This window comes from Ptychodera flava, chromosome 10, assembly GCF_041260155.1.
Source record: "Ptychodera flava strain L36383 chromosome 10, AS_Pfla_20210202, whole genome shotgun sequence".
NCBI lineage: Eukaryota > Metazoa > Hemichordata > Enteropneusta > Ptychoderidae > Ptychodera > Ptychodera flava.
In genome coordinates this window covers 14,775,397-14,799,303 of record NC_091937.1, presented here as the reverse complement: position 1 = coordinate 14,799,303, position 23,907 = coordinate 14,775,397, and the positions used below count along the sequence as shown (strand labels likewise).

Below are 23,907 nucleotides of genomic sequence, written 5' to 3'. Positions count from 1 at the left end.
ATATGCAGGGTAGCAAACAGACGCATTTAAAAGCATTTTTCAAGAAGGTAATATACCCCTCAACTTTCAGTGTTTTGCAAAGATGCATGGGAGTAACTTTATACCATACACAGAACACTTCTACAGCCCACAGAACAAGCCTGCAAACACAACAAAACAATATCCATGTCTTTTCTATGGGGCTCAAACTTCAATGAAGTTACGTCACAATTTCAACAGTTTTTACCAGCACCATAATTGGAAGTGGCTGGTAAGGATTACACAATTGCACAGTACACTGTACAACCAATGACGTGAATACTTTTTCCTATAATTTTCCCTAACTGCGGCCAGGCACGTGACATTGGGACAGCGATACTGAGCTTGCTGTACCGTGATCAGTCATACAAGGTGCGGAGATTTATGACACGGGGGAGCACGATTACGACCATGGTCCATTCCTGTGACGTTGCTCCGTAACCAGAATACAGCATGCAGGTCTACTTTTATCATGGATGGACAATGGTCCATGTTATTCTATCAATGATTTCAACATGGGTCCACATGAAGAATTAAAGTTGTGCCGATCTGTATCTGTGCTTCTCTTTGTCTGTTTGTTCCTCCCCTAATTTAGCATTTAATACACGCGAACATCAGTTGTTGGGCAATATTGCGTACGGCATCTAGTCACCTAGCGAAGACAGCACGGTCGAAACCGCCCGGCTCTGAATCCCCAATCCTTTTAAAAGAATGGCTCAATAAACGAGCTAAGTTGTTAAGATTTTACTTTATGAAGGTCCAGTTTTCATCTCCTATCTGGACCGATAAAAGTCAAAATAGTGATATTTATGTTTCGACCTTTACACTGCTTGTCGTTCTCTGATTCCTGATAGGACAATGACCGAGTATTGTACGCTACAACTGTTACAAGTAACAAGTAAATTATGACATTACAGAAAGACAAAACGATTCATATTCATATTCATATTATGTACTGATTGATTCCATGGTGTGTGTTCAAAAATGTTTCAATTTTAAAGTAACTTTGACTAAATGTTTTTCCTTCACCCTGAGCAATAATGTATTTTGATTGATAATCCTTATGGATGACTTGCGTCAAACTGTCAATTCAAGGCCTGAGTGCGAAGCAGCGAGCTAGAGTTCAACGCTCTGCAGACAGGAAGTTTATGATAAAAGGGAGCGAGTATGATACTGTTGTAAACATCAACGTATGACAGGTTGACAATAATTACCTCTCCGTCGGTGCACAAACAAAACCATTTAATAGTAGTTGTAATGTAGGCAAGTCAACTCTGGCACGGAATGGTGTCTGTTTGTTCGCTATACATAACCTTTGCCCCATCAAGCAAGTACTCAACATGATATCAATAATAAAACAATGCTAACGTTAAGGCAGCAGACGCAAATGTAAACAATTCAAATGTTCATACATGTACACAGCAAACAAATGACAACAGGCAGTGTGGTTGTCTTCAATTGTGCCGGAATTTATTCTATTTTGTCAGTAAAACGCCGTGGAAAATTGAAGTTTTCGCCAATCATTCCTGAATAATAATATCCTTCAGCTTCAAGTGACGGCATTGTTTGTTCACATTCAACGCTGTGTACAAATTGATATAGGTCTTGACATCTGACCTTAATTGTTTAGATGTCAAAACAGATCATAAAAGATTTGAAGTCTACAAAGCCATATGTGGGTCCTGCTACACCCGTACAAGGCTGAAAACCCTCAAAAGATTTATGCCTGCATTGAAGAATTTGGGATATGTTGCAGTTTGACGATGTGCTACGATACGTGCTGGGAGAGTTCGGCACGTATCAGAAGTTCTGTTTTCTCTTACTGGGGCTGACGTCGCTCAGCCCGGTACTACAGACATTCGCCCCGGTGTACATACAGGCGGAGACCGACCACTGGTGCGTGGTTCCCGGCGCTGAAAACATCAGCGAACTACTGTGCCAGAACGCAACTCACCAGGTTGACTGCGACACGGTCGTAAAGACCAGGACCATACCACACGAAGTGGTAGATGATGGATGTGTAAATGTTACCATATTTAGCCAGTGTGAACGTTTTCACGGAGTAAGTATGGTCGAACTACTGCATCCGTTTGCCCCGTCCTTATATGCGAACAGTACGATTCCGTGTGACCTGGGCTGGGAGTATGACAGGTCACAATATAAGTCAACAGTTACTCAACAGGTAGGTCATTTAGTGTTAATTAGAAGACCTTTACAAATATTTAGAAGAACTTAGAATTTCAAATTCGACAAGTTGGCACGCACCTCGAAAATGACAATCTCAAATTTTTGCTCAAATTTTCCGTTAGAAACGTTAAACTAGTCCCTCTAGAAATCAGGCATCACAGTGCAAAATTTGTTACTTGAGAAACAAATTACCCAATATTTTCTTGAGATTCATACTGACCGCCATCGCTGTGTTACCTCTCATGAGGAGGAAAATAAAACCTCCAGTTTTCATAAAAAATAATCTGGTGAAATTAATCCACGAGCTTCAAAACAAGTTGGTTGAACCAAGAAGAATTGTACAAGTTTGAGAGTCTGAATATCTGTCCCCAAGGCGCATTCTACCTTAACGTAGTCTTCTGACTCGATATACGATCACTAAAATACTGAAAGAGTTGCGACTAGTTTTGATGTGAATTGCCTATTCACAGGTTAAATGCGTAATATTAATGTTTCACAGTATACCAAACAATTTTAGTCACGCCAGCTGTAAAATATTTTTAGTGTTGAAAGTTTGAAGAGGTGTCGTCTCAATCATCGCTCGAATCGTAAAACTACTTTTACATACAAATACATTTTAGAGCAATACTATTACATAATTAGCACATAGATCGCAAAAGTGGGATATATGTAATATGTCAACGTTTCTGATAATCACATTTGTCTGCTTGCTGATCTGTCAATCATGATATTGTTCAAAGTCAATTGTCGTTCATCATCTAATTACACAAAATAATCTGAAAAATTTTTTAAAATGTTTCCAATAGATAATGAAATTGATATTAATGCCCAGTGGATGTTTTTATGACAAAAAGTCACAACCACATATGATTAAAGGTATACAGTCACCTGTAATCTAAATATGCCCATATATGGTCAAAGGGGCGTTCCTTGGTATTCAAAAATGTCCTTGTGAGGGCACTGTTTTTAAAAGGCGGCCACCCGCTTAAAATCTGTGATTGGTTAGATTTTCTCTTTCCATGGTAACTGAGGCAAAATTGGAACAGGTGACAGTATACTTTTAATTGTCGCCTCTCTGTCCCCCCCCAATCATGCTTTTCTATCGCCCTTCCTTGTATATTATTGTACTTGGGCCTCAGCCCAAGTACATTTGTTTTCATTCCGTGGGAAAAAACTCTGTAAGGTATAACCATTCCTGGCTGAGACCAGGGAGGGCAAAATGTCTTGGCTTCATCTTTTTGGCATAATAATGGCGTAATGATGTTAACTGAATGGAAGTGCTGCTCTCAGCCAGTCTTGAATAAGTGAGATGTGAATATTAATGCTTCTCTATCTGAGTTTTTGCCACAAATTCTTCTGAATATAATCAAAATGTGCATCGAAATGCAACAATTAATGCACCCTCCGTTTCTTAGGCGATGGCACGACCCTTGCTACACCCACTGGACGAGCCAAAGTGGGAGGGGTAATTTCAGTTTTGTCGAACAAGAGGGCTCGAGACCAGAATTTAACATTTAAACTTGAAACATGTTTAATCGCTGACAAGATGTGGACTAGTGTTAATCGAAGTAAAATTGTGAAAAGGAAAGGTTTTATATCCCGGACACAATGAAAAACATTACGACTGGAAACTGTACCCCCAGTTGAGAATAGTAATGCCCACAGCGATGGAGAACACTTATCCTTGAGCTGAGAAAACCAGACCATCATTTCGAAATAGAGCTGCAGATTCGAGAAGCTCGTTCAAAATAGCTAGGTACACCCCATAAAGGGGTGGTTTCGAGTTTTGAGGGCAATTTCGCCTCCTTCATATAGAAATCGTACGTTTGTTTTTCCAGGAGAACACACCATTTGACACAAAATTTGCATGTAAAGGGGTCGCCAGTAAGCACGTGGTCAAATCTGGCATAAAAAACAATATGAAATGTTGGGTAAAGCCAGTCCAAAATAAACTGATTTGAACTTTTGTGTTTTGTAATTTATACCACGCAGTAACATTACCTTTTTTGACAACATCACACAATGTAATACGTTTTTAAACTGAATACTCCGACGTATTCTGTGTCTCCTTTGCTAAAAATACGGTATGCCGATTACCATGTAAGGAGATGATGACGTCAAGACAGATTTGTAGTGTGTTTGGTCCTGGATGGTGCACGAAGTTTTGTCAAGGTAGCTTGTGTATTTATTTCCTAAATGGGAGAGATTAGGGTCGATCTAAACGAAGGCCGAAGAATGTTATGATTCTCTAAGCGAGCTGAACTCTAACGCGAATGGTTGGATAATTTGGAGGATGTCTAGAATGATCTCGTCTCATTAATATTATTTGGCGGTCAGTATTGAATTTCAACTGCGTCACAAGTTTGCGAAATGAGTATTCCGTCGAACGTTCAACGAACGATATTTTAGAAATCTGGAGACATGGCACATCGCATTTTTATTTTAATATTTTATATTTTACAAAAGATGTAAGAAGCAATGATTTTGTCGAAAATTCTGAAAAAAATATAGGAAGATTTGATCGCGAACACATTTTCACTTGGGGTCAACTAGCTCTGCGTACGATGCTGTGTGTTCCGCTACAGCTAATCGCCCGCTCACCACAGCCCTGCAAAGACCCGTACGCGTACGTAGGGTCGGTGACTTCAAATCCATTTTGGGACTTGACGTAAAAAGCCAAATTACTGCCGAAATTCAGCGTTCTTGGGCCCAAGTCGTATCCCAGCCTACCTCAGCTACTCGATCGCTTCCAAAAATGACAGTCTTTTATTCACTTCTCGTAAATAACCGTCGATGTCGGCAACTCTCTCGCTAGCCCTGCGTACGATGCTGTGTGTTAGCTGTAGCACATAGCATCGTACACAGGGCTAGGGGTCAACATGGGGTCGCAGCCATGTTGCCTCAAAACTTATTTCTGTCTGCACTCAAAACTCAAAAATGTCGGAATGAACCTGAAAGATCGATGCAATTTTGTCAAACTTCGGCGAAATTTCAGCATATAGACAAAATTTCATCTAGGTAAGGTAAATTTACCGAAATTTGATCGACAAATAATCCTGAGCTTGAACGTGACAGCTCGCCTTCTCCGGGAAGTCAAGTATCCAGCTGCTCATACACAGTTGCCCATATGGCCAGGTTTATGAGATTGTTTTCAAGCGACGACGGCAGACCGTACGGGGCTCTGGATATGAACCTACCGCCGGTGTAGCTGTAATAACTGTTGCGTTGTTTTTAGTGCCCACGGACGAAGTCCTGGGGGAGTTATAGGTTTGGTCATGTCAGTCCGTCCGTCCGTCCGTCCGTTCACGCAGATATCTCAGACATGCCCTGGTCAATTTCTTTCAAACTTTGCATGTAGCATGCTAGCATGCTAGCATGTGTAGCATGTGTAGCATGTGTAGCATGCTAGCAGGGTACGCTTACCCATTCCGGACACCTGGTACCACCACTAACTATCAGTGGTTCAGGATGGTCCTACTTAAATTGTAAATCTCAAATGTCCCATGGACCTGGTAATGTATTACCTTGAATGAAAATGATTATTGGACCAGTTTTATGTCATATTTGCACAAGAATAGTACCCAACCCCATACAGATGCACGTCGATTTGTTTCACAATGCGATCGAATTTGGCCGTGTTAGAGGACTTTTTAGTTTACACCTCCATAGACTCCCATGTATAAGGCAGTTCTCCATAGACTTTCATGTATAAGGCCAAGAAAAATAAAAATTTAGTTTCTCATCGTATTCATATTGTCTAAAGGATGCAGTGACACAGTTTTTTGTCCCCACGGATAAAGTCCAGGGGGCTTACAGATTGGGTCATATCCGTCCGTGAGTCCATCAGTGAGTCCATCGGTTCACGCAGATATCTCAGACATTTTGACAAAATATCATGTGACCTTGGTGACCTTTGACCTCCAATATACATTATTGCCCATAACTCAGTAACCACAAGTGCTAAACCTTTCATATTGGTATGATATGATGGGACACCTTATGACGCCACATATTGTACCTCATTAATTATGCGCATATCTAATTTTGAGCGAGCCAATAGAGCTAGAGGTCTGATTTTTGGTATATAGGGATAAGTTAACAATATAATTTGTTTGACAAAACGTCACGTGACCTCAATGACCTTTGACCTCAAATATACATATTTGTCCTCAACTCAGTAACCACAAGTGTTACACCCTTCATATTTGGTATGATAGGACACCTTATGACACCATATATTGTACCTCATTAATTATGTGCATATCTTATTTTGAGCGAGCCAATAGAGCTAGAGGTCTGATTTTTGGTATATAGGAATAACTTAGCAATACAATTATTATGACAAAATGTGACGTGACCTCAATGACCTTTGACCTCAAATATATATATTTGTCCACAACTCAGTAACCACAAGTGCTACATCCTTCATATTTGGTATGATAAGACACCTAACGACACCATATATTGTACCTTATTAATTATGCGCATATCTAATTTTGAGCGAGCCAATAGAACTAGAGGTCTGATTTTGGTATATAGGAATAACTTAGCAATACAATTATTTTGACAAATGTCACGTGACCTCGATGACCTTTGACCTCAAATATATAGGCCTATTTGTCCACAACTCAGTAACCACAAGTGCTACACCCTTCATATTTGGTATGATGGGACACCTTATGACACCACATGTTGTACCTCATTAATTATGCGCATATCTAATTCTGAGCAAGCCAATAGAGCTGGATGTCCGATTTTTGGTATATAGGGATAACTATAGGGTAGAAATCTAAATATGCCCATCTAAATATTAGACATCTACCATCGAGAACAAAAGAAATTTGCTGTAATTTGAATATTTAAGGAGTTTAAGCAATTCCAGCTATAAATAAAGAACCCCTGCCTCAAACTCCACAAAAGTTGCTAGACATATTTTGCCGTTGTCATGCCATTGCTTCGTTTAATAACCAGTTAATCAAATGCCTCATTGACAGGAGGAAATTCAAGACCATATTTGAATAGTAGTATATATTGTCCTCAAAATTACTCTATCACGGCCCAAGTACTCATTGCCTTCAGCAATACTGCCTTGTTATTATTATTATTATTATTATTTTATTATAAAGCCTTCAAAAGAAGAGAAATACAAAAACTAATACAATGACAATTTAAAAATCAGGTATTAAATGAAAACACTCGGTACAAGACAAAAAAAAACCCAAGTTTAAAATGGTCTTAATAACATATTAAGAAGATGACGACTGTGTAAATCTTTTGCAAGTAACAACTGGCGAATGCTGTCAGTCAGCCCATCTGGCCTTGAACATGTTTTCATATTTTTAAGGATCGATTGAGAATAACGCTTGTCAAAAATATACCGCAAAAGTGAAATACCATTTCTGACACAAATTCTATTAACACGTGATACTAAATCAGTGTGACCATGCAATCTACCACATAAATGCATATTCAAAAGATGCAGGTAAAAACAACGTGCACGAGATTTATTACTGAAGATGGATTTTATCAAATCAAGAGAACTGATTTCAAGAGACGTATCAATTTTCATAACATTAATTGCCTTCAGGAAAGAAGTACTTCTACAATATTTATGAATGCCAAACCCAGATTTTAATAATTTTGATTGGATTTTTTCGGCCTCATTAATTGATGATTTAGACATGTGTACACAGTTTATAACCATACAATAAAACTGGTCTTATGGCAGCATTCCATACATAAGCGAGTACATTACAGTCAATATGGCCATTACTGAATCCAGCGCCTTGAAGTCCATAAAAAGCTTTCCTACATGCATTTATTCTATTTCTGATGTGATCATTAGGATTAGACGATGAAAGTGTAACACCTAAATTGTTTACACTTTCACATTCATCCAGTCTTACACACACTCAGTAACCAATATGGATGTGGTGTAAGTGTACACTTACCGAAAATAACACAGCTTGTCTTTTTAGGATTGAAACACAAGCCATGATTTGTAATATATTTGTTTGCAATCTCGATCATATTTTGAAGACCATTAACAGAAAGGCTAGCTAACAATAAGTCGTCAGCATAACAAAAAACATTAAAAGACAAATTATTAATCCTGATACCTCCAACACATGACGACAATTCATCCACTAAATCTTGATAAAACAAATTGAAAAGAAAAGGAGACGATAATCCTCCTTGACGGGTACCTACAGACACAATAACTGGTTCACTCAAACTAGAACCCCACTTAATTTGTACGCTTAGATGCCTATACCAATACACTAAAATCTTCCAGCAATGATTAGGAAGAACATCCATTGCTTTATAAAATAAAACATCATGAGGTACAGCATCAAAGGCTCCCTCTGCATCTAGAGAGCAAGTATAAACTGTCGATCCTCGTTTGTTACAGTATGAAATTACATCATTTGCTAAGGCTGCAGCAGTGGCAGTTCCTCTACCAGTAACAAAACCAAACTGTAAATCACTAAATTCATGTTGACCGGAAACATCGAGAATATAAAGTTCAATAATTTTCGAAAATGTACAGGATAAGGTCAAAGGTCTGTAATGTTTTGGTACTGCAGGATCAAGTGTCGATTTCTTTAACAAAGGGATAAGTAAACCTTTAGTAAATGACAAGGAACAATACCAAATTTAAAACAGATAGAATACATTACACTCATATGATAAATAACCTTAGAGTTAATGGAATATTTCAAATGTTCAGACATTATACCGTCTGCTCCGGGTGCACAGCCAGATCTCAGCTTCTTTATGTACGTAACGAGCATAGATTCAGACATAACAAAGTCAGAAAAGGTAACATCCATTAGGCTGGTGCATTTATCTCGAACCTTAAGTTTGGCAGTCGACATAGCCTCACTAGTACAACTAGTCATACTAAATTTACTGGTGAAGTGATCGTAGAACTTCGTATATTAATACTGGCATCGTTATTTTGAGATGTATCATGTTTTGTCTTACGAATGCAATTCCAAAATTTCCTTAAACTACGACAAGTATACAGTGAGTTAAGCAAACGAGAAACGCCATTTATCTTGCTATTCATTGCTCGATTACATGAATTCCTGTATGTCTTTTTCGCTGCTTTGTAGCATAAATAAATTTGTCCACTACGAGGTCTGCCACAGGATTTCCATATGCTAAACCAAAAACGTTGCCTATTACGTGTCACAAGACAATCATTATTCCACCAGTTGTTTTTCTTGAAACGGCCTTTATAACGTTGATGAGTATCAGAAACAACCTTCTTACATGAATTATGCATGATATTAGTGACGTCCTTACACATGGTATCTACAAGTTTACATGCTTCATCTCTGCTCTTAACATCCTCAATATTACAAATCTTTAATGACATAGCAGCCCGAGTAACATAATTACTATAGGCAGAACATATTCTGTCATCAGACCAATTAACAGCAGGATATTTGCGTGTTCTATCAAAGTTATCATCAGTACCACCATATGAAGCAGAATTAAAAGAGAAATGAAGAGTTGTACATAACGGAAAATGATCACTTACATTTAAAGACAAATCAGACATTATAGTACAGTTCTTAATGATATCCATAGCCATACCAGAACAGAAACATGATCATATAAGATTTAGAAATCTCGTTAAAATATGTGTATGTAACGTTTTGTGCAAAATTAAAGTTAGCTACTTTGAATTCATTGTTGCATAAAAAATCATACAATATATAGCTATGTTTTGTAAATGGGTGTTTCCGGTACCAGTTTTTATTGAGTTGACTTCCACTGGGTAATGAAGCATTCATATCACCCACGACCATTATAGGCGACAAATCCATGTTATCAATTGCAGATTGTAAAATATCTAACGTTTCGCACAAAAGATCGATTTGCTCAGGATGACCATTATAATAAGGCAAGTACACTCCAAAGATTGTTAGAATAATTCGTCCGCTAGCAATCAATTGAACACCATATATTATATCAGAGTCAGCAGCCATTGGTTTATAAGAGATACCTGGAACTCTTTTTGCAATGAAACCAATACCGCCGTAAGGACGGCCGGACATAAGTTCTTCCGGATTAATACTAGATTTCATATGTAACCATCTGTTTTTGTCAATAAGCTGTATATTAAGACTTGACAATTCCTGAGCCGTGAGCAAGTGTTCGTTGACAAACAAAATATCACAATTATTATCATTTAAAATGTTGTCAATAAGACCATAAGATGATTTCAAACCTTACAGTTATAAGAGCAAACACTAAAATCCATTTGATATTTATCGAAATTCTCAATGTCAGAAAATACAAAATATTTACATGACCCGGGGGTATTGGTGACGTCCTCTACCAGACGTCTCAAGCTGGTTATGTTGTTGTAGATAAGATCGATGAGCAGCATTATCCAAGTTGATCGTCGAATGATGATGTCCTTGTGTATTAAAAGGATTATACGATTGATAGCGGTGACCTGGTGTGTTGAAGCGATTATACGATTGATAACGGTGACCCTGTGATTTCGGACGATTATTACGAGCGAGAGCCGAATTAAGATTATTTCTATTTGATATTTTTCACAAGATTTTATCTATTTTTTATCTATAGTACTTTATGGCCCAAAATCCCAGAGGCATTTCATGAGAGTTACAGTGGATGATATTTCAGATAGTTTGACGACATGATGTTAAGACCCTAGATTACTATGTAATTAGTGGGATCACGTCGCAGATTTTACCCGGGGATAAAAGCCTACAATGTCTTTGAAGGCACGATAGCACAGTACCACGGTGGCAGTCGCTGTTAAAACTCAAGTTACATCCGTTCTCGTGATTTAAAGGGAGGGGTTCGTTCCGTCTGCGGCTGCGGGACTTTCTTGTTGATACACATTACCGCTTCCCAGACATTGGTAGTGAAAATGTCGAACAAATGTGAAGCAAAGTCTACATGATGATGTCTGTTCATAGTTCACTAGTTTTGTAGCTCTCCAATCCCGGCAAAACTTTGTCAAACAAACTATGATTGCGTCACTCCTCCGTTCTTTGAAGCTGCTTCGCCCGTGGTCACATGTTTCGGCACAGCAGCCGACAAAATTGGGGAAATACATAAGGGAGCGTTCAATTATTATAGCCGGGGTGGGCCGGCAAATTCTTCCTGTGCATCAGTCAAAATAAGTGAACCCCCTACCCATTGCACCAAAAATTGATGACCCCCCTTTTAAGATGACAAAAATTTCATGACCCGCCCCCCCCCCCCATTGCTTGAGTAAAGCAGCACACACAAACACCTCTGGAGGGGGGGGGGTGATAGAATCCAAAAAAAAATTCTCAGATATTTTCAAATGACCCCCTTTTTACAAACGCACAAGATATTAATGTTCAAATTTCCTCTTGTGACTTGCTATATATTTGAAATTACCCCTCAAAGGGATGGGACAGAAATTACAGGTGGATTGCGATATTTTTGCGCAACCATGTGTGTACAAATTTTGGATATTTGCCTTTAATTAATAATCAGCTGTTGATAATGTTGATTCACTATACATAGTAGTCTAAGAGAAAACTATGTAATACTTTTTAAATACAAAACTATATCTATGCATTTATAGATATTTGATAATTGACATAAATGTACTTAATTGGAATAGGGTTGTTACAACTGGTATGTTGGCACAAAGTTTACTTTAGAATTTCACCGAACAAGTTCATCCACTATACATGGGAATCTATGATAAGATTGTGAATAATTTTTTTCTAATGAAAAACTTGCTATACTTATGCACATACAGACGTTGAATAATTAACATAATTGTACTTGATTAGAATATGATGGTTAAAGGTGCATATTATGTGTACAAGAAATCTGATTTTGGAATTTCACTGAAAATTTTCATCCACTATACATGGGAGTCTATGAGGAAACTATGAATAATGTTTTTCCAATACAAATAAAGGTAAATCTGTGTATTTATGTACCCTCGATTATTAATATTAATGTACTTGATTAGACTAGGATGGTAACAAATTGATATGTTCGCCAGAAATTGGATTTTGGAATTTCACTGAAATGTAGATTCACTGTACAAGGGAGTCTATAAAGAAACTATGAATAATTTTTTTCCAATACAAAAATATGTAAATCTGTGTATTTATTTACTCTCGATTATTAATATTAATGTACTTGATTAGACTAGGGTAGTTACAAATGGATATGTGTGCAAGAAATTGGATTTTTGAATTTCACCGAAATATTGATTCACTATACATTGGATATACAATATTGATATTGTAATTTCACCTAAAAGTATAATTTCACTTTTCATGGTACTAGTAGTCTACAGGTAACTGTTAAATAATTTAACTGACAAAACTTGCTATATCTCTAATATGTAAGTAATAGGAATTGTTCATTGCTCTCAGTGAGCTCAATTTACAGTAAGACAAGCCTCAGAATTGCCAAGGCAAGATGTTCATGTGACAGATAATTATACTTTTGTTCAGATTTACAGTTAAATGACTTCAGAGAATGAAATCATGCAGCGAATCATTTTTATCTCCCAGAATATTTCTGAACACTGAAACTGCTTTTTGACGGGACGGATACTTATGAAAATTAAGTGACCCCCCTCTGAGCTGTTTGAAAAATACATGACCGCCCCTTTGCAGTTTTCAAATTTAAGGTGACCCCCCTGGATTTTGCCGGCCCATCCCCGGCAGTAATAACTGAACGCTCCCTTTGGGATGTTTTATGTTGTGCATGAAGGAAACATTAATATGCACGTTCAAGTATCCAATAGCTCTGGAAAAGAAAATATAGGACAGCATAATAATGTACACACAGGAGAAGAGGAATGCTTACAAATCCTTCTTTTCTTAAACCTTTAGTTTGATCTGGTTTGCGATCGACACTACTTGAACGCCATGTCTACGTCCATCTTTATGGTGGGTAACTTTTTCGGCAATACTGCATTTGGACTGATAATGGACAAGTAAGACATCAAAGTTTTTTGCATCTTTATTCCCTTGCCGTCAAAACGATTGTAGTATTATATAAATGAAATTATATCATACCAGTATATTGATGGCGCAAATGCAGCGATCCGATTGGTCGAGACGCGAAAAGAACCGTCGTATATTGGCGATATACCATGGCTGGCATGCGCGCAAGCTCACAGCTTGAGCAAAAATCTGTTTTGACGTTCCACGCCAGAATATCAATATACTGTTATGATATAATAGCAATAAATCACACCCAGTACCGGTATACCACTCGATTTTGACCAGTTAACTTCATATATACACTCGCTATCGCTCGTGCATATATGTCGTGAACTGGTCTAAATCTCGTGGTAAACCGTCGCTGGGTGTGCTTTATTGCTTAAATGAACTCTCTTGGATATTGGCTATTCTCCCATAGCAATGCACGTATGACGATTTTTTCTCCCCTTCTTGGGTTATGTCGCTTTAACTGAGTCATAGACGTCTGACGGATGTGTTTTCGGCGCGTTTTATTGCCCTCCGTTTACGAAAGATCTTCCTTGTGTCTTCATAAGGTATGGTCGTATGCCTGGACTACTTATCAACGTCATGTCATCAGTTATCTTCGGGGTCATTCAAGCATTTCCGGTGAACTATGTCATGTTTGCAGTGACACGGTTTCTACTTTTACTCTGTTGTGACATCTTGCCTGGGTTTGTCTTAGGTGAGTCTCTCACTAAATCCATCCATCCATCCATCCATCCATCCATCAACTGATCCATAAATCTATCCAATCATCCGCCCATCCACCCAGTGCACACACCCACCCATCCATCTATCCACCCATCCATCCATCCACCCATCCGTCCATCCATCCATCCATCCATCCATCCATCTATCCATCTATCCATCAACCCAACAAACCAACTAAACAATCAATCAATCAATCAATCAATCAATCAATCAATCAATCAATCAATCAATCAATCAATCAATCAATCAATCAATCAATCAACATGTATCAGATTAATCTATCTATATACCTACCTACCTACCTACCTACCTACCTACCTATCTATCTATCTATCTATCTATCTATCTATCTATCTATCTATCTATCTATCTATCTATCTATCTATCTATACTTTGTCTACATGTGTGCTTTACGCTTATAAATATGCAACTGATATCGAGCTATTCTTAGTTTGTGAAAACAAAAGTATGAACATTATGAGCATAAACACAATCCATACTGTAGAACAAAACTTAGGTGGTTGCGAATTGCTAAGCGAGTGGCAATTTACATGTTATATTACCATGTCGGTTTTAATATCTACGTGCAAATATGTTACATTCATTCTGTGCATGAAAGTTTACATTCCTTCGGTTGTTCTCCCTTTTCAGCCACCGAGTTTGTGGGTCCGAGTAGACGGAGCCGAGTGGGAATGATGTACTGTCTATTCTACAGCGTGGGTTACATGCTGCTGACGTTACTTGCCTATTTCATCCGTGAATGGTGGATTCTTCAGCTTGTCATCTCCCTTCCAAATCTTCTGTTACTGACGTATTGGTGGTAAGGCATGCGCACTATTTACTTCAAGGACCCTCGTAATGGTGAACTTTCCCACAATAGGAACCTGGGAGCAGAACTCACCAAATGCGACATCTTTTCCCAAACGATTTTCTACAGCTCATGTTTATTCATTTTGAAACCTCTAAAGAACGTTGTCCTGTTTATTCGGACATGATTGCGCTGAGAGCGAATGGCTGCTATTTCAAAATCGATAAATTTGGGTTAATTCGCATCTGAAATTTGCATATTTATCCGGTTGTCCCTGTCTTTTGTGTGAGAGGGTAGTTTAGCAATTTACATATGCGAGGAAGCACAGAAAGTTCAAACTTGGATTTTCGACAAGTCCTTCACCTTAAGGTTTAGTTTGACAATTGCACCATCTTTCCTTTTTACGAGAAATGTGGTTCATTGAAAGAGACTAGACGTCATGAGTGCATAATGTATACACAATACATAATGCTGTGCCCACGAGCTCGTTGACTGACAATGGCATTCGTGATATAAAAGAAGGATTTTGTGCGGGGATTATCCTGATCTGCTCGTGCCTTTTAATGGCCCACCCCGTATCTTATTTTGAATCAGATTGATTTCTGACTTATCATAAGGATCATACCCGAGTCGCCAAGATGGCTGCTGTCGGTTGGAGAAAATGCTAAAGCAGACAAAATTATTCGAAAGATCGGCAAAGTCAACAAAGTTGATGTACCGACTGACTTATTCGACGGGAAGTGGCGACCTTTAAATGATAGCAAGGTAAGTGGATTGTCTACATTATATGTTCCACTACCCGCACACAAACTCGATGGCTATACGACTCCATACCAGCATTTGGCGGGAAATTCTTGACCTTTGCTGACGAGTATTCAGGTCACACCAACAATTCAAATTATTTTGGTTGGATGGCCGCTTGCTTTCTGAACTTTTTGTACCCTTTATCCTGTATACACGTTTTGGAAAATGTTGTCGAAGATGCGTTACTCGATGAAAATCGGTTGACAGATCGTATACAAACGAAGTCTCAAGATTTATCGTCAGCATTCATCAGAATCAGATACAACCATTGAATTTACAAGCAATAAGAGCTTGACTAAAAAAATAGTGACATTATGAAGATCATCATAATATACATGATTGGAACTAATTTTGGATAACTGGATAGTGAACTTATGTCGGTTTAATCTGCAAATGTAAGCTCGTCTGCTTTTCTCTTTAAGAAGTACACTTGTTCTTATGGGTAATTTGTACTATTGCAAAATTCAGCTATAGGGCACCCAACACTTTTGAGAAATTTGCGAACGATAAAGATCCAATTCTCCCAAATTAGTTCCAATCGTCTTAATAATACCTATCGTTCTTTTTTAGCAAGAAATTACCAGAGAAAATTCTGAACAGCCTAGCCCCATTACATTGCTTCGTCTGCCGAATTTGAGGAAGAAAACATTGATCTTGTGTTATATCTGGTAAGATAGCTTTCCGCTATTTTGATTTAGTTTCGACCAAATTTTACGGGGAGTATATCCAACAATACCTCGGCACAAATTTCAATAAGTACAAAACTGTAGGATTAAACATTAATCTTTAGGCTTATCAGAATTATGTGTACATAATATACAAATTGACTGTCGGTGGTAAAATGCCGACCTAATATTTAGTTTTTACTGCAAAGAGGAACTTACTACCAGCCTAAAAGATAAAATAGAAAAAGACGCCGTGTTACTCGTTTCAAATATAGCGAGAGGCCTTTTTATTATCACTCACGTGAAGGAATTAAACTGTGTTTGCTAAGGGAGCGTTCAGTTATTATGACCGGGGTGGGCCGGCAAATTCTTCCTGTGCATCAGTCAAAATAAGTGAACCCCCTACCCATTGCACCTAGAAATTGATGACCCCCCTTTTAAGATGACAAATATTTCATGACCCCCACATTGCTTGAGTAAAGTTGCACACACAAACACATCGGGGGGGAGGGGTTGCGATAGAATCCAAAGAAAAAAGATTCTCAGATTTTTTCAAATGACACGCCTTACAAACTCACCAGGTGTTAATGTTCTAATTTCCCCTTCTGACTTGCTATAATTTTGAAATCCCCTCAAAGGGATTGGACAGAAATAACAGGTGGATCACAATATTTTTGCACAGGTGTGTGTGTACAAAATTTTGATATTTGGATTTAATTAATAATCAGCTGTTGATAATGCTGATTCACTATAAATGGTTGTCTATGAGAAAACTATGTAATACTTAATCAATACAAAACTATATCTATGCATTTATAAATATTTTGGAATTTTGGAATTTCACTGCAAATGTTCATCCACTGTACATGGGAGTCTATGATAAAATTGTGAATAATTTTTTTCCAATACAAAAATAGGTAAACCTGTGTATTTATGTACTCTCGATTATTAATATTAATGTACTTGATTAGACTAGGGTGGTTAGAAATAGATATGTGTGCAAGAAATTGGATTTTAGAATTTCACCGAAATGTTGATTCACTCTACATTGGAGTCTATGAGAAAACTATGAATATTTTTTTTAACAATACTAAACTAAATTAATTTGTGCTTTTATAGGTGTTTGATAATTGATACAAATGTACTTGATTCAATTAAGGTATTTGAAAGTTCAGATGTTGACAACAATTATGATATTGGAATTTCACCTAAAAGTATTATTCAACTTTCATGGTACTAGTAGTCTACAGGTAACTGTTAAAAAATATCCCTGACAAAACTTGCTATAACTCTAATATGTAAGTAATAGGAATTGTTCATTGCCCTCAGTGAGCTCGATTTACAATAAGACAAGCCCAAGAGTTGCCAAGTCAAGATGTTCATGTGACAGATAATTATACTTTTGTTCAGATTCACAGTTTATAAATGAATTCAGAGAATGAAATCATGCAGCGAATCATTTTATCTCCCAGAATATTTCTGAACACTGAAACTGCTTTTTGTAGGGACGGATACTTACGGAAATTAAGTGACCCCCCCTCTCTGAGCTGTTTGAAAAATACATGACCCCCTTTGCAGTTTTCAAATTTCAGGTGACCCCCCCGGATTTTGCCGGCCCACCCCGGTCGTAATAACTGAACACTCCCTAATTGTCACGAAAACCACGTGACTTACACTCTGCTTTACCTTAAAGTCGCATAATCATCATGATTCAAACGGTTGTTAATTACTAATTTGTTTTAGGATGATCGACACCATCGTCTATTTTGGGATATCCTATAATACCTCAGCGTTGTCTGGCGATGATTACGTCAATGCTTTCCTTTCGGCGTTGGTCGAGATCCCGGCATACCTCATCGGCATATGGATGATGGACTTTCGGTACTTTGGACGGCGCTGGTCCGTCTTTATAACGTTGATGCTAAGTGGCTTAGGGTGCACATGCGCAGTCTTGGTCCCAACATGTGAGTCACCAACGACATACTCCAAAATTCTTCCATCATATACAATAGTAGATTTAATATTAGTTTCATGCTCAAATTGATTTGAAGAAATTGTCTATAACTGGGTGTGTGACCGAATGTGCCTTATCTATGGTTTCACTTTGGAGTGTGAGTTCAAAATTTTGACCACTCCTCTGATTATAAATCATGGTACTGCATAGAAACAACGCAAAGCTTTTAATGATATAGCCAATACCTCTCTGCAAATGATGAGTTAAGGTCTCAACAAATGTTCACTTCTGACGGTTCAAATATAATTGAAAATTTGAACCGAGCTATTGTGTTCTACTCACAGGTGGGAATATAGCCTGGCTCGAAGTTACATTTGCAATGGTCGGTAAGTTTGCGATCACAGCGTCCTACGGCATGATATATGTCTATTCAGTGGAGTTATTTCCGACGCCGGTGAGGTGAGTCAGAGAGAGAGAGAGAGAGAGAGAGAGAGAGAGAGAGAGAGAGAGAGAGAGAGAGGTAAACGGAGACAGAAAGAGAGAGAGATGAGGCAAAGGGATAAGGGGGGTCGGAGGTACACTGGAAGAAAGCATTTGCAAGAAGCTGCGGTTTCTGGAGGACAGCTATACAGCTAACACTGTAACTCAATTCTTTTGGGAAAAAAGTTATGTCAGGATCAGAAATGACTATCTTTCCTATTTCTCATTGATTAGAGCTCAAAGTTATTACAGAATTTCAGTATTTACTTATTTACCTTTCATGCTGTGTACATGATAGATCCATCGGTGTTGGCGTATGTTCGACAAGTGCTAGTCTGGGAGGGTTACTTGCGCCGCAGTTACTGTTGCTGAAAAAGTATTGGAAGCCACTTCCTTTTGTAGCTTTCGGAGTGACGTCTCTAACCGCGGCAATGTTGACGCTACAACTTCCAGAAACAAGGAGTAAGAAGTTACCCGAAACCTTGGAGGAAGGCGAACAACAGGGAAGGTATGTGACAACGCCCTTATGTACCTACAACCAAGAAATTGGCATAAACACGTCAGATCGCAGGGCTTCGTGCTAACTGAAGATCACCACGATCTTAAATATCCAGGATATCATGAAGATTTGCCTTTTAAAGTAGTTCGAGCCACGAAAATGAAAGACTTAAACTTTTGCTCATGCTTTTCTCTAGTAAACTTTCAACCGTTCTTTTCCAAATTCAAGAATAAAAATCGGGGGGGGGGGGGTTAACCGTGCAAATGTTGGTACCAGAGAAACAAATTACCCAATATTTACTGAGATTTGAAATATTGAAAATGACCGTCATTCCTCTGTTAACTTATCTCCATTGGGGAAACACCGCTACATCACTACCGCCGACATCCTTAGCTCAACCTTGCTACCTTCATCGCCGCCACAGATTCATCTATGGTAGCGCTAACATCAAAACCACTGTAAGAATGGCATTACTGAAACCAAACAGCCCTGCCACAGGCATCCTTAACGTCTTCTAAGGTATTGATACCATCACATCCACACCAGCACCAGAGCCACTGTCGCCACCACTGTTACTATACTTCCCTGCCAGACCACCTTCTGTAGCATCGTCACAACCACACTATAACGTGCACAGATACCGCCACCACCACCACAACCACCACCACCACCACCACCACCCCAATTCCGTCGTTAAGTTCCTGGCATCAAATACATCTACGCTATCCCTAATCATCACCACCACCGTCACCACCACCACAGCTGTAGTACCGGTACAATCACTACAAGTGTCTCACTATCGCTTGCACATCAGTGGTTTTACAATCAGTACGGCGGCCTCTACCACATAATATTGCCACTGGTATTCCCAACCTTAAACAGCGGAGACAATCACTGCCTACTTGTATATGTCTACACATTATATCCACAACTTTTTCAATAGTAACCATATCTATCGTAGCCTCATCACCAACGACATCGCAAACACCAGCAGCACAGTGATTATAGCGCCACCACAATCTGACCAATATCACTTGTGGGCCATCACCAATAACTAATCTGAGCATCCGGTATCCGACCTAAAATCAAAAATATACTTGGCCATCATTATCTTACTGCTACTTCCATTAATACAACCTGATGTATCCACTATGGTAGTCTGCACATTAGCTGTTAGCGACACTTTGATTATAATGTACATGTAACATGCACCATGGTAACCGTGCATGCACTGTTTGAGGGCGTTTGTCTGCCTCGGCTGGCAAGTTAAGCATAAACGGACAAAATTTCGGTCCTTTCGTGTGACATGTAAGAAGTGGCCCATTTATTTTTCGGCGGTTATTGGATATTTACTGGACGTGTTCAACTTTTTCTCGCTCACACACAGGAAGTCTTCAAGAACAGAAAAATCAAGGAGACTAGAAGACATCGAAACGACAGCTGTATGAGTGTTGAAGAATGGAGCAAACCTCGTCACCAAATCACGAATACCATATATTCAACGTCCTTCTCACGTGACATACAAGAGAGTAAGGCAGCACAGAGGGTGCCATTACGTCACTGCAGGAATGTGTCAGATGGAAGGGTTAAAACATTACAAAAACACTCCTTTTGGAAGCTTTTAGGGTGTTCAAATATTTACACTACTTCACCGACTTTATACTTAATATGCAGACCCATTTGAAGCCAATTGATTAAACAGAAATTAACAGTCTTATCTTAGTGAAAATAAAAATCTCATTTTCCTCACAGAGTTAACACAGTGTATAGCGGTAATTTATATGTGAAATACCGGTAAATATTAGGTGATATGTTTCTCTAGGCTCAAACATCTAGCACCGTCCACTCGCCCGATATTTATTCCTCAGAAAGAGAGTAACTTAATAATCTGAACGATATTACAAACAGTGTGATTGTCGTATACGTTGCAGCTACATCAGTGGCCATTTAGTTTGAAAGTGAAACAGCGCCACCATAAGTCGCGGATCGTCGGTGAAACTAAAGGAAGCCCCCAAACAAACAAACAAACAAACAAACAAACAAACAAATTATACAAATTTTAGGAAATTCGTTACACTCAATAACACCCCTTACTTTAAATAGCAGACGAGAACAATTACAAAGTGTTGTGAGAGGTGAAATAGTTTATTCTTTCATTACGACAGACAACGACAAGCAAGTGACTGAATGACTGGACTTTATGGAAAACACGTTAACACTTGGACGTGGCGTTGGGAATGCAGGTGATAAATAATAAAGCTTGGCTCTTCGATTGACATCATCAATCAACGATTAGAGTATATAATCACAGATGTGCGCAGCACAGAGTTTAGCATGTTGCCTAAAGACGTTACAATATATACGGGAGCTTCAAAAAAGCGAGGTCCCAGAACAAAATTCTTAGTACTACTCTCTGGCAAATTCTCCTGTGTGTAGCCATAGACAGAGAAGTGAAACCGCTTCTACTGTCTGGTGTAGTGATTTGTGATGCCTAGGTTAATCACGTGAATGAATGATCACTTGACGAACAACGAGCAGCTATTGACGATGCTAGCAAATGAGTTACTTTGGACGAGTCTTGCAAAAGATTAACAAAAATACATATATAAAATAAGTTAAGAGCAAGATGTCTTCCGGAGTTTTTTAATTGAATAATCATTGATTTTTTCAATTATTCTGGCATTCTCACCAACGGATCATGTACAGCGTTCAGTGAGGTAGATCAGTTTGATCCCGAAGACTGTGCTATTATGGAACTTTGCTTCCATATTTCTCGGACTACGCAGAAGAAACATGGTCTGGAGTTATTCAGACTGACGCTTCAGTACAGCTCACAAAGAGCGCCTTGCATCACATGAGACCAAAATAGGAAATGTTGACATTTGTTTTTCATCCCCATGCGTGTCGATCTAGATAAATCCTCGTTCGCCCAAAAAATTAAAAAGACAATGTGCTTTGAAGGATTGAAAAGGTTAAGATCTGTAGAGTCACCTGTCAAAAAAATCGCGACTTTTTCCTCCGGACCGGATTTGAACCAGTGACCTATGGATGTCAGTGACGTTACCTCTACAGTCCACCGCTCTACCAACTGAGCTACCGGAGGAGTCGTTTACGCAATGCATTGTTGTGAACAATGTACGTATTGCCGCCATATCGCTGCGTGTCAGAATTACCACTGCGCGCAAACATTCCTAAGTTTGCTGTTTTCATGTCGATGGTCGGATTTCTTGAGCTTAACTCCCCAAAAACAAATTTTTTAATGCAAAACAGACACATTAAATAAAATTTAAGCCCGAAACTATTGCTGGCTGACGAACAATCCGACTTTATACTTAATTGTAACGTTAGGAAATTTATGGTAGAGAGAAACATTGCGTTTCCAACGAACTATGTTGATGAAACGACATTGCATCCTTGTTAGCTTGCTTCCTTCACCTCATTTTATCAACAGATACCCAAACAAAAACAAAAAAAAGGTTGAAACGAAATTCGCTACACTCAATTACACACTTTAAATAGCAGGCGAAAACAATTACAAAGTGTTGTAAAAGGTGAAATGCTTTATTGTTTTCATTAAGAGAGACAACGACAAGCACGTGACTGAATGACTAGATTTTATTGAGCTCCAGTTAACTTGTGGACATGGCAGTGAACGTGCAGACGAAAAATACTTATGATAAAGCTTTGACCTCCGATTTGCAACCATTAATCAACGATCAGCGCATATTAATCTCAGATGTACGTAACGTTTACTTTAGCAAGTGGTCTAAGAACGTTACAACACTACATATACGGGAGTCTCAAAAAGCGAGGTACCCCTGAACAAACTGTCCAGCACTGCCCTCTGGAAAGTTATCCTATGTGTAGCCATAGACAATGGAAGCGAGGGCGCTTCACTGTCTATGGTATAATGCTTTGTGATGCCTAGGTTAATTACGTGAATAAATGATCAGTTAACATACAATGGGCACTTTTGACAATGGTGACTTTGGATTTCCAAAGCATGAAACACACATAAAATAAGTGAAAGGCAAGATGTCTTCCGAGGGATTTTTGATCGATCATTGAGTTGGAATTATCCTGGCATTCTCATGAAGGGATCATGTACACTGTTCAGTAAAGTAGATCAGTTAGATCCCGAAGAGTGTGCTGTCTTGGGACTTTGCTTCCATGATTCTCGTATTATACAGAATGTGATAGAGTTATCGTACACTTCAAGAGCGTCTTGTATCACATAAAATAAAAGAAGTTCACATTAGTTTTTCATCCCCATGCGTGTCGATCTAGATTAGACGCTCCAGCAAGTTTAATCATTGTTTGCTTTAAACAGAATAAATTAAAAAGACTGCTTCGAAGGACAGAAAATGTTGACATTTGTATAAAAAAAAAAACCATATAAAAAAACCGCGACTTTTTCCTCCGGACCGGATTTGAACCAGTGACCTATGGATGCCAGTGACGTTACCTCTACAGTCCACCGCTCTACCAACTGAGCTACCGGAGGAGTCGTTTTCATAATGCAGTGTTGTGAACAATGAACCTTTTTGCCGCCATATAGCTGCGTGTTGGAATTACTGCTGCGCGCAAACATTCCTATTTTTGCTATTTCATGTCCACTTCCCCGAAGAAAAAAAAACACATTTACGGCGTCACAACTTCATTTTGTATTAAAGAGACGTGGGATGAGAAGCAGACCTACATTTTTACCATGAAAATTTCGAGCGGAAGAGTACGCAAACATGAAAATGTCGTAATTTTCCTCA

At 38.6% G+C, this 23,907-nt stretch overlaps 1 protein-coding gene and 2 non-coding genes across 4 annotated transcripts; 1 reads left to right on the top strand and 2 right to left on the bottom strand.

Moving 5' to 3' along the window:
• The first annotated feature begins 1,291 nt into the window (after positions 1–1,291).
• On the top strand, positions 1,292–20,895 carry LOC139142069 (organic cation transporter protein-like). Of its 2 annotated transcripts, XM_070711860.1 has the most exons (10): positions 1,435–2,200; positions 13,089–13,192; positions 13,757–13,905; positions 14,586–14,754; positions 15,360–15,507; positions 16,117–16,214; positions 17,955–18,175; positions 18,510–18,624; positions 18,944–19,153; positions 20,532–20,895. In XM_070711860.1, exons 1-10 carry the CDS (start codon positions 1,766–1,768, stop codon positions 20,590–20,592), a joined length of 1,710 nt encoding a protein of 569 aa, XP_070567961.1. In that variant the 5' UTR covers positions 1,435–1,765; the 3' UTR covers positions 20,593–20,895. The 2 variants fall into 2 exon arrangements, with proteins under 2 accessions (XP_070567962.1, XP_070567961.1); XM_070711861.1 differs by lacking the exons at positions 18,510–18,624; positions 20,532–20,895 and having other exon boundaries at positions 1,292–2,200; positions 18,944–19,147.
• A 1,263-nt stretch (positions 20,896–22,158) lies between these two features.
• Positions 22,159–22,247, bottom strand: Trnay-gua (transfer RNA tyrosine (anticodon GUA)). The gene is given in 2 exon segments: positions 22,159–22,194; positions 22,211–22,247. It is a non-coding gene; the product is annotated as a tRNA-Tyr (tRNA).
• A 1,312-nt stretch (positions 22,248–23,559) lies between these two features.
• On the bottom strand, positions 23,560–23,648 carry Trnay-gua (transfer RNA tyrosine (anticodon GUA)). The gene is given in 2 exon segments: positions 23,560–23,595; positions 23,612–23,648. It is a non-coding gene; the product is annotated as a tRNA-Tyr (tRNA).
• Positions 23,649–23,907: the final 259 nt, after the last annotated feature.

Coding starts and splice junctions, on each gene's coding strand:
- LOC139142069 (XM_070711860.1), top strand. CDS start 1,766: ATGTTGCAGTTTGACGATGTGCTACGATACGTGCTGGGAGAGTTCGGC. Junction 18,176..18,509: donor CGCAGTCTTGGTCCCAACAT/GTGAGTCACCAA, acceptor TTCTACTCACAG/GTGGGAATATAGCCTGGCTC. Junction 18,625..18,943: donor TTATTTCCGACGCCGGTGAG/GTGAGTCAGAGA, acceptor TGTACATGATAG/ATCCATCGGTGTTGGCGTAT.